Raw genomic sequence first — 18,213 nt, 5'->3', positions numbered from 1 at the left:
AATATCATGTTCCAGGCCCTCTGATCTTTTAATGTAGAGGCTGCAAGGTCCTGCCTAATCCTGACTGTGGTTCCATGATATTTAAATTGTTTCTTTCTGGTTGCTTGAAGTATTTTCTCTTTGACCTGGTAATTTTGTAATTTGACTGCTATATTCCTTGATGTTTTCAGTTTGGGATCTCATTCAGGAGGTGAATGGTGGATTCTTTTGATGACTTTTATCCTTTAGTACTAGGAACTCAAGGCAGTTTTCCTTGATGATTTCCTGAAAGATGCTGTCCAAGCTCTTTTTTTCATCATGGTTTTTAGGTAGACCAATAATTTTAAAATTGTCTCTCCTGGATCTGTTTTCCAGGTCAGTTGTTTTACCATTGAGGTATTTTATTTTTTTCTGTTTTTTCATTCTTTTGTTTCTGTTTGACTGATTCTTGATACCTCAAAGTCATTAGCTTCCACTTGCCCAATTCTAATTTTTAATGAATTTTTTCCTTCTATTGAATTTTGTAGCTTCTTTTGCATTTGACCCATTTTACTTTTTAAGGAGTTCTTCTCTTCGGTGAATTTTTGTGCCTCCTTTTCCATTTGGCCAGTTCTACTTTTTAAGGGTTGATTTCTTCAGTGTACTTTTTTTCCATTTGGCCAATTATATTTTTAAGGACTTGTTTTCTTCAATGTACTTTTTTACCATTTGGCCAATTGTATTTTTTTTTTTTTGTGAGGCATTTGGGGTTCAGTGACTTGCCCAGGGTCACACAGCTAGTAAGTGTCAAGTGTCTAGTCTGAGACCGGATTTGAACTTAGGTCCTCCTGACTCCAGTGCTGGTGTTTTATCCACTGCACCACCTAGTTGCCCCAACCAATTGTATTTTTTAAGGACTTGTTTTCTACAGTTAATTGTTGTCCTTTCTTTTCCAAGCTGTTGACTCTGGTGATGAGCTGGGATCATCAGCACTGGAGCTCTTGGGGTAGGGGTGGGGAGTCTGGAGGACGCCTGCTCAGCCGGGCTTCTTTAAAGCACTTGAATGTTTGGCTGCAAGAGGATGTCTGCCAGCCTGGAGTTGTGCTGAAGCACTGGGAGAGTTGACTGCTGGAGAATACCAGTGTACTTGGTGGTTTTCCGAGGTGGTGTTTACCAGTTCCCCTACCTGTGCTGAAACACTTAAGGGGTCCTGGTGTTGGCGCTTGCCTGCTTCACGACTCTGTGGCTCAGAATCTCCCCCTGGTTTGCTGAGGTGGGGCTTGCTGCTGGCTTTCTGGGATGCTTCCTGTCCTGTACTGCTCCCCTACCCCTGAGCCAGAGGGGCCTTTCTGATTAATCCCCCAAGCTTCCTGGGCTACAAGACTGCTGCATCCCATTTTTCTGCTGGCTCAGCTGTTCTTGGGTGATATTTTCTAGGCTTTCCAAGGTCAGTAAGGGAGGGTGAGAATGACTTCTTAACTCTACCATCTTGGCTCTTAGAAGACCACACACATCATTTCTTACAGCACAGTAGTATTCTTTTATATTCATGTACCACATTTTATGTAGGTACTCCATATTTGATGGACATCTACTCTGTTTCTAATTCTTTGCTATCAAAAAAAGTGCTGCTATCAATATTTTGGTATATATGGGTACTTTTTATCATTGGCTTCCTTGTATAAAACTGGTAATGGACTCCCTAGTTCAAAGGGTGTGGGCATTTTAGTCACTTTATTTGCGTTATTCCAAATTGATTACCAAAATAGTTGTACCATTTCACAGCTCCATCAACAATGTCTTAGTGTGTCTGTCTTTTCACAACCCCTTCAACACTGCATATTGCTGTTTTGCCAATTTGTAGGGTATAAGGATTAAACTTCAGGATAATTTTGATTTGCATTTCTTTATTACTAGTGATTGGAGCATTCTTTCATGTGGTTGTGAATACTTTGCATTTCACCTTTTGAGAACTGTTTGTTCATATCTTTTGCTTACTTAATCTGTTGAAGAATGGCTATTTGTCTTATATGTACTTATTTCTTTATATATCTTGGATACCAAACCCTTATCAGAGAAATTTGGTACAAAGATTTTTTTCCCATTCAACCACTTTTCTTCTTATCCTAGTTATGTTAATTTTGTTTGTGTAGAAGCTTTTTATTTCAAGTCATCAAAGTTAACTGTTTTGTCTTTTGTAATTATCCCTATTTCTGCCTCTACCCCTGTTGTGTCTGTCTCTTAGAGTCCCTCATTTTCTTTAAGAATTAGATCAAGTATTACCTTCTACTTGGATCCTTTCTTTCCCTGTTCATATTTCTCCATGCTAGTGTTCTCTTTCCTTTACAATGTTGTATTTATTCTCTGTACTTAGGTGTGTACATATTATTTCTGTGATAGAATGTAAGGTCCTTGTTTCATTTTTTTTTGTCTTTATATACCTAGAATCTGACACATAGTAACTATTTAATAAATGCTTGTTTGTTGCCTGATTGATTAAATATGAATATATTTAAATTAGAAGAAAAGAAGAAAAATTGAGGCAGCCCAATGAGTTGTAAAAAACATGGATCTTGGTGTCAGGACAGTAAGATTTGGGTCATTCTTTGAATACTTAACAACTATGGGTTGATGGATAAGCCACTTAACATTAACAACAGTAATAAAAATAACTAACATTTATGTCATCCTTTAAGTTTTGCAAAATACAGAACAACGCTATGAGGTAGGTCATAGAAGTATAATTATCTTTATATTACATCTAAACAAACTGAAGCTAAGAGAAGTTGAGTTGTATGTGATCATACTTCTTTAAGCTTAAGTTTCCTATTCTGTAAAATAAAGATAATAATGCCTTCTTTGGAGTTGTGGTGAAGAAAATGGTCCAAGTGTTATATGAGGTGTCAGCTGTTATTATTAGTATGTTACAATGGGCTGTATTACTTCATGAAAGAGTATGAAGTGGTAAAGGGCAAATAAGTTTACAGAAAGCTTGGTGAAAGAACCTACTTTAACCATATCATTCCATGAACATTTAAAGATGAAACTGGAATACCAAACAGATACGTAGTGGAATAAATTTGTTAAGACTTTTATAATGAACTATTTTTTTCCATCATTGATAGTGGAGCCATCTCATTTGATGCTATTTTAAGACAATCTTTTGTGTGGTTCAGGAGGAAACCAAAGATGGGAAAGCAGCTGGATCCAACCAAATATAGACAGAGGAGGCCTATGATATATATAGGCTGCACAATTTTGAGGCATTGAGGATTGATTCTCAAGATTTCTGAGAGAAGGGAAGGTATCAAACTTTTGGGAAAAAACCAGTAGATTTCTTATTACTATGAGGAGGAAAAAAATCTTAATAACTACTTATTATGTCTAACTTTGCATCTTTACTTCACACTTCTGGGCAGCCTTGATAAAGATTTGAGTGTTGAATGGGCAGACTTACTAATGAAGTCAAACCGAACACAACTTTATAGGTACACAGTTGATTGCAAGGCGTAGAGATGTTGGATTCTTACATTCTGGATTTTATTTATTGTGTTTATTGTTTACAGAACTTAATATTTACTGAATACAAAAAAGCATTTGATTTTTTTTAGAGCAAAAAATGCTTTAAAAGTTCTCTCTTTTAACAAGGCATTTCTCAGGCCTAGTATATTAAAAATGAAAAAAAAGTTGAATTTCTAAGTCATAGGAAAATAATGTAGGGCAATTGTAGTTTAATTTAAAAATCTAATATAGTATCATTTTCTTTATATTTTTGATAGAAATGAAGATCTAAAGCAAATGCTGGAAAGCAACAAAGACTCTGCCAAACTGGATGCTATGAAACGAATAGTTGGGGTAGGTATAATCGTGGATTATAGATAATAGACTTGGTAAATGTGGATGGTAATTTCACTAAATGTATATTGTCTTTTGAATCTTCAGATGTTTAAGTGTTCCTTATCTATGCTCTTTAAGGCGGAGCAGTATAATTATAATAGACAAAGGATCAGTTTTAGAGTCGGGAAGATCTTTGTTCAAGTGTTGTCTCTGATACCTACTAACTCTGTGACCTTTATTAGGCAAGTAACTTCAAACTCTTAGTGGTCCAGGCAGGCAGCTCTTTATTATTCTGTGTCTCTGAGGGGTTGCTGATCTGCATAGGAAGTTTCCTATACAAATGAAATCATGTCTGATACCTCCCGAAAAAGAAAGACTTCAAACTCTTATTTTCTTACTGTTTGTTGTTTACTTTTAAAAAATATGTCATTTTAGGGCAGCTAGGTGGCGCAGTGGATACAGCACCGGCCCTGAAGTCAGGAGGACGTGAGTTCAGATCTGGCCTTGGACCAAAGACTTGCCACTTACTAGTTGAGGTGTTCTTTTAGGATATCTTATATTTGTGGTTTCAAACTCAAATAGAAACTGATCTCTGCTGCCACATATTGACTTAGAAAACTATAAATTAATATTATCTGTGTGATATTGTATCTTTATTTATTTTGTTAAACATTTCCTAATTGCATTTTAATCTGGTTCTGCCTCCAATATCTCAGGTTTGATACATCTGTTTTACATGTTTCTTTTTCCATCAGTGTTACTTCTTGTACTTCAGTTGGGTCAGTCATTCTGGAATTTTAAAAATTTCTATCAGTATCCCTTACTTTTATTATTTTATATCTTGCTTGATTTTAATTTTCTTCTGTTTCCATCCCCTCTTCCCTCCTTTCTCTCTCATTCTCTCCCTTCCTCTTCAAGCTGCTCCACTGTTAAGTTTGATGTGGGAACAAAATAAGATACTAAGACATTGAATAGTCACCAAGAGATTTACTTTGCCATAGTCTAGCAAGGATATTCAACTAGTATCCTGCAATGCTTTACTTGGGATAAGCATGGCCGCTCTCTCCTTCAGATGGAAGTAGGTCTGGTCATCAGGGCACAGTGTCATGGCCTTGGGGTGTCATTTAACCATATGGTATTTTTTTTCTTGTCACTTATGATTTTGACAAAGGTGTCCTTTTTCCTTAGTGTTAATATTTCACATCTACTACAAAGGAAAACATTTTTACGTAATTTTATAGTCAGAAATTCTTAGTAATTAGCAAGTATATTAGTAAGTATTATCAGTAAGTATATTAGTAAGAATATTAACCTCAATGTCATTATGCAAGTTGTGGGCTAGAAAAGGAGTCTGTATAAGACAGTGTCCTTGCCTTGAAGGTCATGTCAATTTGAAATGTAGATGGAATTAGAATGTGCTTTTTAGAGTTTGTGTATTGATTAGTGACATCCCTGATTGATAGATTATACTGTATAAAATTAGTTTGCAAGTTGTTTAAGTCCCTCTAAGAATTTTAAATTAAATCTTAGTAGAATATTATTTGGAAAAACATTATGTTAATGTAACTCTATAGAACTTTAGAAAATGTTGTTTATTATTTATTTTAACTAGTTTAACTCCAAACTGGCCTCTCTGCCTCCTCTCACTTTACCTTTCCAATTATTTTTTTACACAGTTTACTCAAATTTTCCAGATTTCCACATCTGGGGAAATCACATCCCTACTTAAACTCTTTTGTGGGTCTGTGTTGTTTATAAGATAAAATAGAAATTCCTTGTCTTGGCATTTAAGACCCAGTTTATGTTTTCATCTTCATTTTCCACTTTATTCCTTTCACTCTAAAGTTCCAGTCATACTACTTTACTAACCGTTTATTAATCTCACTCATTCTACCCTCTTCCATCTCTATAGATGTACTGTTAAATAAAATCAATGTTATTTTGCACTGGGTCATTATAAATATTAATGGCTCTAGGAATGCGTATCTAATAGGCATCTAATCTGTTGCATGTATAACCTCTTTAGAGTTTCTACAGAGATAAATTTTAAAGCTGATATTTCAACACTTAGGATAATTAATACATTCAAATATTAAAAATAGGGGATATTTCTTTTTTTAGATGTTCTGTTTTTTGTTTGTCGTATTGTCAGTTTTAGCATCCATTTCTCTACCCCTCTCTCTACCTCTCACCCTCTAAATCTGCTTTAATAACATTCTAGCCAGCTAATTGTAATACATACATACATATATATATATATATATTTATAAAATAAATTCAGTCTTAGAGTGAAGAGTGTTCTCTCTTGATGGGTACGGTAAAGGGTCAGAATTACTACTTTTAGTTAAAGTTAAATTGGAAATCTCTTTCTAATCTGGTAAATCTTTGTAGAAATGACCCAGATCTATCCCCTTCTTCTTGAAACCTCAGTGAGAAGCTTGACTAGACTCATTGCACTTACTTCCCATTACTTCTACTGGCCACCTTTCAGTCTGAAATCTGAAGAGCACCAGGTGGGTAATGGTGGAGCTTGTTGCTTAAGTGCTTCGGTCAGTAAAATAACCTGTTTACCTCATATTTCTCATACTAACCTTTGGATTCCAGTCAAGGCAGAAAAGTACCTTTTCTCATCATGATTATATGACAGAAGTCATTGCTCAAATGGCTCATAAAGTCTCTGCTATGTGCCAGAAGTAGTCCTCTTTGTTCTCAGTGGATTGGTAGTATTGATAGAAGGCAGTAGAAATTGTGTGTCCATTTAAGTCATAGTAGCAGTTTTAAAAAAAATCTTGCTTTTTTTGCTTGTCTAAAGCTTTGATGCCAGCTTGACTCAACACTCTTTTGTGTTAATGTTCTGACGTGTATAAGGACTTTGTTAATTTTGAATTTCGTTTTTAAAAATCTGTTTTATCAATACATAATTTGAGTTAGGGTATCTTCGTGGGGAAGTCTTAGGTGAATTTTTTATATTCACTTTCCATTTCCTTTATTCCTTTGAATTTGGTTAAAATTAGCTGTACATTCTGATCCTACTTCAAATTGGTGATAGAGAGGTCCTGTCATCGGTGATTATGTAGTAAGGTTTAAGGTCTTTGCTCAATATTTGCTAAGGTAGGTGCTTGGTAATGATAGCAAATGATTTTGTGAAATAGGTGAATACACAATTAAGATTAAGAATTAAGATGCTATCCGTTCAACACCTTGTATATGACAAAGTATATCTTGTTTTATCACATGACATTTCAAAGATATATTGGAGTTCTAGAAATATACATTGACACCTTGATGTCTCCTGGGTACCACAGGTAAATTGTTTTCAAAACAATTTATTAGGGGCAGCTAGGTAGTGCAGTGGATAGAGCACTGGCCCTAGAGTCAGGAGGACCTGAGTTCAAATCTGGCCTCCGACACATGATACTTAACTAGCTGTGTGACCCTGGGCAAGTCACTTAACTTCGATTGCCTCATCAAAAAGAAAAAAAAAATTACCATTCACAACAGCAACAAAAACAATCAAATAAATCAGCAGCAACCTAACAAACCAGCAACCAATAAAACGCCCCAAAACAAACCAGCAGTCAACAAACAACTTCATCTCCTAAATTCTCTATTTCTGTTGGTAGTACCACCATCTTCCCAGTTGTGTTTATAACATGCAGTCATTTCCCTAGTCCTGCTAACTCTTTTTCTACAAAATCTCTCTGTGTATTTCATCTCTTTTTCTTCGCTCATATTATGTACTGATTCAGGCCTACATTAGCTTTCATCTGAACTTTTGCAATAGCTTCCAAACTAATCCCTTCTGCTTCTAATCTTTTTACCTCTCTGATTATTTTTTTCACACTGCTACTAAAATTTTCGTAATTTTAATGTCTGGGTATGTCACTTCCCTGCTTAAAGTTCTTCAGTATGTTATCTATAAGATAAAAAAGAAATTGGAGGGTGGAGCCAGGATGATGGAGAAAAGGCCAGGACTTGCCTAAACTCTCCTAAATTCTCCTCCAACAACTTTAAACTCCTCAAAATGAAATCTGGAGCAGCACAACCCAAAAAAGGACAGGATGAAACAATTTTCTAGCCTAAGACAAGTTAGAATGTCAACATGAAGAATCTGTTGCATGGGGATGAGAGTGGAGCACAGTCCAGGGTAGGCCTCCCCCGACATCAAGCAGCAGACTTTAGAGGCAACCAAAATGTAGCAGTGGCTTCCAGAGCTCTCAGTCCACAGATAGTAAAGGGGTTGGATAACTGGTCAGAAGGAGATTACAAGGGTCACCGTTGCTGGCACTGGGTTCAGGACTCTGTTGCATTGCCTACAAATAGATTCAGGTTGCAGTCCTGGGGTGAGGAGCACTAGCATACCAGAGCTTTCAGCTGCAGGGGAGCAGCAATCCTAGTCAGTTCCAGATTAATAAAGAGTGCTTGTGGTCACTTACAGACTAGAGCAAAGGTCAAGAGAGTAGTAAACGCACCTCTCCTTAGATCATACTGCCTTGGAAGACTGAAAATTTACAGATCCCCTGCCCCCAAGAACTAGCTCTGAAAACAGCTGCACAAAAAAGGAAGCTTGGAACAGTGCTCCCTACACCCCAGGATCAGAGCCTAACTTTATAAAATGCAAAGTCAAGAAATTGGCTAGAAAAATGAGGAGACAGCAACAACAACAACAACAAAATCTGACTATAGGAAGTTCATATGGCGACAGGGAATCAAAACACAAACTCAGAAGTCAACAAAGTCAAAATTGCTATACCCAGAGCCTCAAAGTAAAATGCGAATTGGTCTCAGGCCCAAAAAGAATTCCTGGAAGAGCTTAAAAGGAATTTTTGAAATCGAATAAGAGAGATGGGGGAAATGGGAAAAGAAATGAGAGTGATGCAAGAAAATCATGGGAAAAAAGGAGTCATCAGTGGAAGGGAAGATGGGGGAGATAGAAAGGAACACTTGAACCTTACTCTCATTGGAATTGTCTCAAAGAGGGAATAACATACACACTCATTTGTATATAGAAATCTGTCTTACCCTACAGCAAAGTAGGAGGGGAAAGGAATAAAAAAAGGAAGGGAGGGTGGATTGTGGGAGGTGGTAGTAAGAAACAAAAATCTTTTGAGGATAGACAGGGTGAAAGAGAAAGTAGGTTAAACAAAGGTAAAATAGGATGGAGGGAAATACATAGTATTCATTACTGTGAAAAAAAAATTTATAGCAAGTTTCTCATAAATATCTCATTTCTCAAATATATAGAGAACTGATTTAAATTTAAAGAAATAAGAGCCATTCCCCAATTGATAAATGGTTGAAGGATATGAAAAGGCAATTTTCAGAGGAAGTAATTAAAACTAGCTATAATCATGTGAAAAAATGCTCTAAATCACTATTGATTAGAGAAATGCAAATTAAAATAACACTATGGTACCTATCAGATTGGCAAAGGGACAGAAAAGGAAAACAACAAGTGTTAGAGGGGATGTAGAAAAATCGAGACACTAATGCTCAGTTGGTGGAGTTGTTAATTGATTCAACCATTCTGGTGAGCAATTTGGAACTATGCCCAAAGGACTATAAAAGCATGCATACTGTCTGACCTAGCAGTACTGCTACTAGGTGTTTATCCCAAAGAAATATAAAACAAAAAGGAAGAGTATCTATATGTACACAGATATTTATAGCAGCTCTTTTAGTGGTGGCAAAGAATTAGAAATTGAGGGGATGCCTATGAGTTGTAGAATGGCTGAACAAGTGGTATATGATTGTGATGGAATACTGTTGTACTGATGAACAGGATGCTTTCAGAAAAACTGAAAGACTTACCATGAATGGATGCAAAATAAAGTGAGGAGAACCAGAAGAACATTGTACACTGGTAACAGAAATACTGTACGATGATTAACTGTGAATGACCTAGCTATTCTCAGCAATATAATTATCTAAGACAGTTCCAAAGGATTCATGAAAAATGTTGTCCATCTCCAGAGAAAGTTCTGATGGAGTCTGAATGCAGGTTGAAGCATACTTTTTTATACTTTCTTTTATTTAATTTAATTTTTTGGTCTCTGTTTTTTTTTTTTTTTTACAACATGACTAATGTGTAAATGTGTTTTGCATGACTGAATGTGTATAACCTATATCAAATTGCTTGTGTTCTCAATGAGGAGGGAGGGAAATGAGGGAGGGAGGGAATTTGGAATTCAGAGTTTTAAAAAAATGAATGTTAAAAATTATTTTGACATGTAATTGTGAAAAAATAAAAAAAATATACATTAAAAAATTTTAAAAATATTTAAAAAACAAAACAAAAAAATAAAATAGAAATTTCTTATCTTGGCATTTAAAACCCGTTTAACCTTTTCATCTTTATTTCCTCCGTTACTCTGTGCTCTTTAAAGTTCCAATCATACTAGTTTACTAGATATTGCTTGATCTCACACAAAGAGGAATTAATTGGAAGGTTCTTGCTAGTTGAGGGGTAGAAGTTGATGATTTGCTTATGATAAATATATAGAGGCCTGGGCATGTTTTTAAAGCAATGATGTAGGAATCAGTGAAGTTGGAAAGAATATATGTGGAACTTTGGGCCTCTTATTTTCTCCTTTTTACTCAGCCAATTTAGTTTTTATGGTACTCTAAGAATGAATATTCTTAGGGTCCAATATATTTTAGTTTTTATATATTTATATATATATATATTTATATATTTAGTTTTTATGGTACTCTAAGAATGAATATTCTTAGGGTGCAATATAAGTGAGTATGATTCATTTTTGTGAGGTGGGAGTTCCTGAGTTAAAAAAATTAAAGAAAAGTATCTGTTAAGTGTTTACTATGTACAAAACTCCCTGCCAAGGTCCTGAGGATACAAATAGAAAAGAAAAAGACAGTCCCTACTCTCAAGGAGATAACATTCTAAAAAGAGAGACAACACAAAAAAGATAAATGTGGTAACATGCCGTGTTATGTCATCAAGGCGTGGAATGAAGAGAGCCAAGCCTCAAGAGATGAGGTTTCTCTGTTGCTTTTGCTTTCCCAGAAAATTGATGATGACAGTACAGAATAAGTGTCTAATCCACCCACTAGGTTTCCTAATTCTAGTAAAAGGAGGGCGTTTTTCTCTAACCTGTATGAAAGCAGTAGGCCTTTTCCTGTATTTAGAATTAGATCTGGTAAAAAATCATTTTTTTCCCCCCTTAAATTTGCAAAACATTTGACTCAGAGTCACTACAGTCCCAAGAACTCTTGAATTATAAACAAGGTTAAACAGCTTACATGTGTATTATATAATTACTCCAGAGTGGAGATTCTTAGCTTGGGTTCTCTGAATTAAAATTTTTTTTTCGCAACTACATTTCAGTATAATTGGTTTCCCTTTTAATCCCATGAAATTGGACTATATAAGCTCCCTTCCAATTCAAAATATGGCAAACTGTAAATAATAGAAGTTCAAGTTTATTGTATAATCTTTCTTCTTGTTATTCTTTGTATATTGAAATATTTGTGTTTACTGTTGATTAAGTTCTTTTCTTTTTTTTTTTTCCTTTGCAAGGCAGTTGGGGTTAAGTGACTTGACCAGGGTCACACAGCCAGTAAGTGTCAAGTGTCTGGTCTGAGAGCGGATTTGAACTCAGGTCCTCCTGACTCCAGGGCTGTTGCTCTATCCACTGCACCAGCTAGCTGCCCCACTAACAATTAAGTTCTTGAAAAAAATGTTAAAAATAAAAAACCCATTGCTTTTTTAAGAAACTTCATTGCTTTGAACAACAATTATCTTTAATGCAATAGGTGCTAAATAGAAATGTTTGAAGAGAATAGACTTTAAAAGGTATATTTAATCTTGGTAACTTAATTTTATCATGAGACTGATTTAGTACTTTATAGTTTCACAGAATTATTCAAGTCTTATATTAATGTGTAAAGTAAAGTTTCCTTGAAATCTATTTTGTTTTGAAATTATTTCTGGAGTGTATGTATGTGTGTTGTACATTAAAACACCAATATTATACTTTGTGTTTCAGATGATAGCAAAGGGGAAAAATGCATCTGAACTCTTTCCTGCTGTTGTGAAGAATGTGGCCAGTAAAAATATTGAGGTATGTTGTGATGCATTATTTCTGTGATTTCTTTTGTTATGAAAGAGTTTTTAGTTATTTTGAAATATTTAAAAAATTCTTAGGTCAAATATCATGGACTTAATGGTGGTTTCATTTCTCTGAAAAAATTCGCATATAAAGAAAATATAACAAAATGAAGATGTTATATTTTATTTGGTTTGAGGTTATTGCAGAAGGTGAAATCTGATACTGAGAAGAATTTACCTGGAAGAAGATTAAAATCATGCTATCTTATTTTCCAGTTTCCACATTCCTATTCAATTCTGGCTTAGGTTTGAGGGGATAGTATAGGCCCAAAGAGACAGGCCTGACAAGAAATATTTCTTGGAAAGGTAGGACAATGTTAGGTTGAACCATAGGGTGGATTAGAGCCTTTGGAGGAATTTGGTATAAGGATAGAACCCTAATTCTGCCTCTGTATGTGAATCATTGACATTGCTCAGCATCATTCAGAAACCAAATTTATGAGTATCCTCTGTTGGAGTGACAGGAAGGTATTACTCATGATCTAAAAGCAGACATTCCTCCTGAATCTGGTCAGATTTTGATCACCCCTCCCACCCAAATTGCTAACTGCTTTGATTGTCCTAATTAAGATATTTTAGTAGGTAACTTTTCAATAACAATGAATTTAACAGTGCTTCAGTAATAGATACTTGGGCTATCCAGAAATGATTATTATTGTTCAGGTTCGACTTTTAATAAGTAACATTTAGTCTTTTGTCTAGATACAGAGCTGTGGATCCTAAAGTAAGATAAACTCTATTTCTGCTCCATCTTCTCAGTTTAATGACGACTTCTTTCCACCTCCCCAAATTTAAGTACAAGATCAGAAAGAGCCATTCTGTGTTAAAAAAATGAAAGGAGTCTACATTTCATGGAGAGTGGAATTAATCCATGTGACTTCATGACTACTTGATGATGAAATTGAGTTGCTTCCCTAAAGTACATCAGAAAGTAACTGATTTAAAATGTAATCTATGAAAAATAATCTGTTATAAATTGTAACAGGTTATATGTAAAAGATTGTTGAAGTGAGGATGATGTAATGACATGAAAATAAAAGGTTCTGTAATAAGTATAGATGTTATATTACTTGGATGCCAGATTTATCAGAAGACCATAAACTCCATCATGTCCTACCAGGCTAGAATGGTTCCTTGTATGACTGACCATGGTAGCTTTCTGAGGACTGACCAGCCAGCAGACCTGACCACTTAACAATAAATAATTTTCCCATGGTAATGCATGACTTCCCTCTCCCCCCAAAAAAATTACAAGATGGCTCTCAGTTCTCTATGTCCCTTTCCACTTCAGAAGTGATGGTATCCAAGCGACAGAAAAGGGGGCAGAATTATTCATGAGCACAAAGCTAGTTATTGCTCTGAATGTGAGAGTCTTGTTTACTGGCCGAGTGGGCACATTACTGGAGGAACTTAATCATATCAATCTTGACCTTCTCACAAAAAATTAAACCACATGACCAAAAGAAGTTCCAGCTAAATTGAAAGATACCCAAGGATTCTCCTTGTCAAGGTAAATAAAAGAATTGGTGGAATTGGTATAATAGAATCCTAAGGCAACAAGAATCACTATTTCATGGAACAAGTGGTCATCTTCAGTTAGTCACCAAGCATTTATTAAGTATTTACCATGTGCTAGGTTTCCTATGGGTTTAGGATACAGAGATAGAGGTGAAATAGGTTTTACACTTAAGGAATTTCAATTCCAGTGGAGGAAATAACAGAGAGAGAGAGAGAGGGAGAGAGAGAGAGAGAGAGAGAGAGAGAGAGAGAGAGAGTGTGTGTGTGTGTGTGTGTGTGTGTGTGTGTGTGTGTGTGTGTGTGTGCGCATCCCTGGGAAAGTTACTTAACCTTTCAGCCTTAGTTTCCTCAATTGTAAAATGGGGATAATGACACGTGCCTTGCAGGATTATGAGGATCAAATGAGGTATTTGTAAAAGTGCTTAGTACAGTGCCTGGCACGTATTATTCAGTTTAGTTGTATCCAGTTCTTCATGACCCCATGGACCATAGCATGTTAGTGCTGTCCATAGAGTTTTCTTGGCAAAGATACTGGAATGGTTTGCCATTTCCTTCTGCAGTGGATAAAGGCAGACAAATTAAATGACTTACCTATGGTCACTCAGCTAGTAAGTGACTGAGATCAGATTTGAACTTAGGTCCAGTGCTCTAGCCACTGAGCCATGTAGCTGCCTTGCTTGGCACATAGTAAATGCTTGTTATTCCTTTCTCTTCCAATTTAGAGACATAATGAATAGAAGATATTTTTGGGTGGGAGTGTACTGGAAGCTAGGGGTAGCAGAAAAGGCTTCATGGAGAAAGTGATGCCTGAGCTGAGTTTTGAAGGAAACCAGAAATTTCAGGAGGCAGAGATAAAGAGGGAGAATATTCCAGGCATGGGGAACAGTCAGTGCAAAGCCACAGAGAAGGGAGATAAGAGTGTTATGGGAAGAATAGCAAGAAGGCCAGTTTACAGAAGGTGCGAGACACAGCCCCTCTACTCGGGAGAATGACAATGAAGCTGTTGTTTGTTAGGGGCAAACCTCTTGTCTTTAAATGGAGAAGGGAGCCAGTTTCCCATTTGGGGGAAGGTTGAGAACCATGTAGGTTAGGTAGCTGCTGTGATTGGCATAAAAAGTACAAGTGGGCAGAAGTAATTACTGTCTTTAGTTGGAGAAATAATCTGGTTTGTGGCCACTGCCATATGGTATCATGTTTTCCGTGTGTCGTTTGGCAGTAGACTCACTCCCCAAGCTCTGCTTTTCTCATAAGGGCCTCAGCCTGGTTCTCTGTTTTTGCAGAAAGCATTTGATGTCCCTGATAGGTGTTAACAAACTCTACAACCAAGCGTATTTGGGGGAGGCATTCATTATTTGGTCCTGACCTCAAAGGAGAGAACTACTAGGTCAGTGGGGGATTACTTTTTGGGCTACTGTGGCTTCTTCTGAGATGGTCACATGGTGCAAGGCTTCTACATCTGATCATCTAATCTTACCTGATATTCTGCTTTTTCTGAATTCTAGGAAGAATTTGATAAGGCCTTCCCTCCAATTTAAATTGCCACATATCTTAATACTTGGTGACTTCAGAATAAAGGAGAGGATGACTCATTTGCTTTTCCAGTCAAACATTTCTCTAAAATGTGTCCTTCATACCACTTCTCTTGCATCATTCTCTATTGGTAACATATTGCATCCTGATCATGCCTACTATAATTCTTCAGATCCTGTGACATTCTATGACCTTGAAAAATGCATTTTGATGGAAAGGATTCCTTATAGATGTTGAAGTCCTTCAGATGTCCTCTTTGTGGATGGCATTGTACTGACTGTAACAAACTCTTGAATATTAGATCTTTGATCACTCAAAAAAAAACCTTGGCCTAACTATTCCCACAGGAAAAGTGTTACAAATATAGGTAATCCATCTATTTACTTATATAATTATCTGATCTATCATACACATATGTGTGTGTATACATATGTACACATATACATATGACAGTCACTTTAGGTGGCCCCAGAGTTAAATAAGATGAGGTGAGTAGGTTATATTGCCCATGGGAAATTGTGTAGTGCTTTTAATGACTTCAGATTTCTCCTTGAAACAAAAGCATATCTTAGCATTAGATTTCTTTTGTTTGTGCTATATTGCTGTGAGCCTTGGAATTCCACAGTCCTTGGAAAATTAAAGCTTATTGTTACTCAATGGGCAGTGGAGAGGTACAAAATTGGATATAGGTAGACTGCATCATATTTCCAGCATACCTTACCTTGTCCTTGATTGGGAATGGGTTGAAATGATTGTCATGGAAAGACAATCAGTATCAGTAAAATGTGTTAAAATTAAAAAGAAAAATTTGACTACCCCCTTTCCCCCCAGAATTACCAACAAAGAAGGGCAGGGTACATGGAGTGAAGGACATTTTATTTAAGAGAACTTTAACTGTAACAGGACTTAGACTGATCTTGCAGCAAGAAAAAGAGATAACCAGTGAATAGGCTTTATGTTCCATTGTTAGCCACACAATAAATCAATAGAGGAAGATCCTCAGCATTTTGGTTGGATGCCACCTAGAGGGTTTATGGGAAGACATGGATAGAGTTGGACTGAATGATAATGGAGACCCTGTATCATGGTGGAATGTGTCATGAATTTTGGAGTCAGGGGACCCAAGTTCAAATCCCAGGTCTGCCATGTACTATATTTAAAATCCATCTTGGGCTCAGTTTTTTCATCTTTAAAATTAGGGGGTTGGACTAGATATCCTGTAAAGCCCCTTTTAGTTCTCCATCTATAATAAATGTGTAGATGGGTTGTGATCTTATCAACCCATGTTAATGAGATTTCAGATCCATTTAAGTATTTATATTACATATATCTATGTATATTATATGTGTATGTATGTAATATGGTACCATATAATGTATGTTATGTATGTAATGTATATTTAATATATATGTATACACATCATACTGTATATGAAGATATACAGAAGCATATCCATATGTATACAGATACACAGACATTCTTTCCTACCTTCCTATCCTAGCTTATTGTTACCATCCTCTTTACTTCTTCGTTCAGAAATCACTAAAAGGGATATGGAAAATGTAGGATGTCAGAGTTTGATGTATACAGCAGTGTTGTAGATTGCATTGTTTTTATAGAAAAAGATACTGTTTTAGTATCAAGTAATTTTTTTCCTCAAGCCTTTTTAAAAAACAATGTGTTAGATTTTCAAAAATGGCAATCATTAATTCATTTGTAACTATGTCTCCTAATTCCTATATAGAGTTTTTCTCCTGATCATCTGTTATATGTTTGGAGATTTAGTCATTTCTTTCTCTCCTTCCTTTTTTCACTTTATACCTATAGCCCCTGGAGTTAAAAGAAGTATCAATAGTTAAATATACGGATATGAACAAAATATTGCTAGAAAATTTTATGGTCAATGTTTAAGTAATTTCTGTTTTTTAAAAGAAGATGAATTGTAGTGAAGAGACTATGTAAGTACATAGTATATTGAGTCAATAAAATAACCATGAACTAGTTATGACAGTTGAATTTTTGATATAAATAGATGAATCAGAGCAGTTAAATATTAGTTGTGTATATAATATACTGCTATGATTACAATGACAAGACGAAACTAAACACCAACCATCATTTTAGCATTTAGAACTGTTGAATCAAGAATCATTACTACACTAATAGTTTTTTCACATATGTGGAGGAAATTTATTTTTCAAGGAATCTTGAATTGAGAGATTCAGAATCCAGTAAAGTACTTAGAAAATAAATTTTTAAAGAATTTTTAGAAAAAGAAAAATTTCCATGCATAAACTGTTTTTCCTTATATGCCAACTTGATTAGAATAATTCACAGTGGAGGTTATTTTTTATGTTTAGACTTTTGGTACTGCTTTTGAACATATACTAAGTGAACCTAACCTACTTTCCTCTAAAACAGTAAATAAATTGTATAACTTAGCTGGGTGAATATTGCCATTGCAATGAATAGTAAATGTTATTGTAAATCATTTTTAGAGTTGACTAACATCTGTTGATAAAACAAGGCCAAAAATCTATTTTTAACCATTGATGCCAATTTAGGAAATAGATTAAATTAACTTTTATATTTGACTTATATACATTTTATATTTGACTTATATACATTCTTTCTGGGATGCAAGGGATGGGAAAGCAGATTAATGTTTGTTTGGAGGACCGGTAAAGACCATTTTCTTCCTAAAGCAGGTATGTTAGGGCAGCATGTCACATGAGCTTGTTGATTTCTCTTTCTTTTACACAGTATATACTCTTAGCAGTTATGTATTTTGTACCTGTAAGTTTAGAGGCTTGAGGCCCTCGTGGACATAGGTAATTTCTGTGAAAATATTTGAAACACTAACCCATGGTAGTGTTTTGATCCTCCTAATGTTGGTCTATTATTCAATAAACATTTGAGTGCTTAATGTATTTATAGCACAATTCTGAGAACTATGGGAGAGAGAAAGAACATATGGCCACCGACCTTAAGGTTTACATACATGAAAAGCTTAACTGAAATTGTGTAAGAGCATGTATTTAAATGCCAATATATGAAAGATAAATGATGTAATAGTGTGGAGGAAGGAGACCCTGTCCTGGTCATTGGGTTAAAAGTGGCTATTGGACTTGAACTGGAGCTTGAAGAGGGGGGGGAGTTTAGACAGGTGAACTCTGATACCTCTGACATGAACTTTCTCTCTCTCTCTCTCTCTCTCTCTCTCTCTCTCTCTCTCTCTC

General features: G+C 35.6%; 1 protein-coding gene across 1 annotated transcript in view; it reads left to right on the top strand.

Moving 5' to 3' along the window:
• AP3B1 (adaptor related protein complex 3 subunit beta 1) overlaps nt 1-18,213 on the top strand; it is a 338,444-nt gene that overhangs the window by 67,072 nt on the left and 253,159 nt on the right. The window contains exons 2-3 of the mRNA XM_027863441.1: nt 3,738-3,813; nt 11,805-11,879. Coding sequence (XP_027719242.1) covers nt 3,738-3,813; nt 11,805-11,879 — 151 coding nt within the window. The remainder of the gene's footprint in view (nt 1-3,737; nt 3,814-11,804; nt 11,880-18,213) is intronic.

Source organism: Vombatus ursinus, unplaced genomic scaffold (assembly GCF_900497805.2).
Source record: "Vombatus ursinus unplaced genomic scaffold, bare-nosed wombat genome assembly UNPS02014772.1, whole genome shotgun sequence".
Classification (NCBI taxonomy): Eukaryota; Metazoa; Chordata; class Mammalia; order Diprotodontia; family Vombatidae; genus Vombatus; species Vombatus ursinus.
This window is presented reverse-complemented; position numbering and strand designations above follow the sequence as displayed.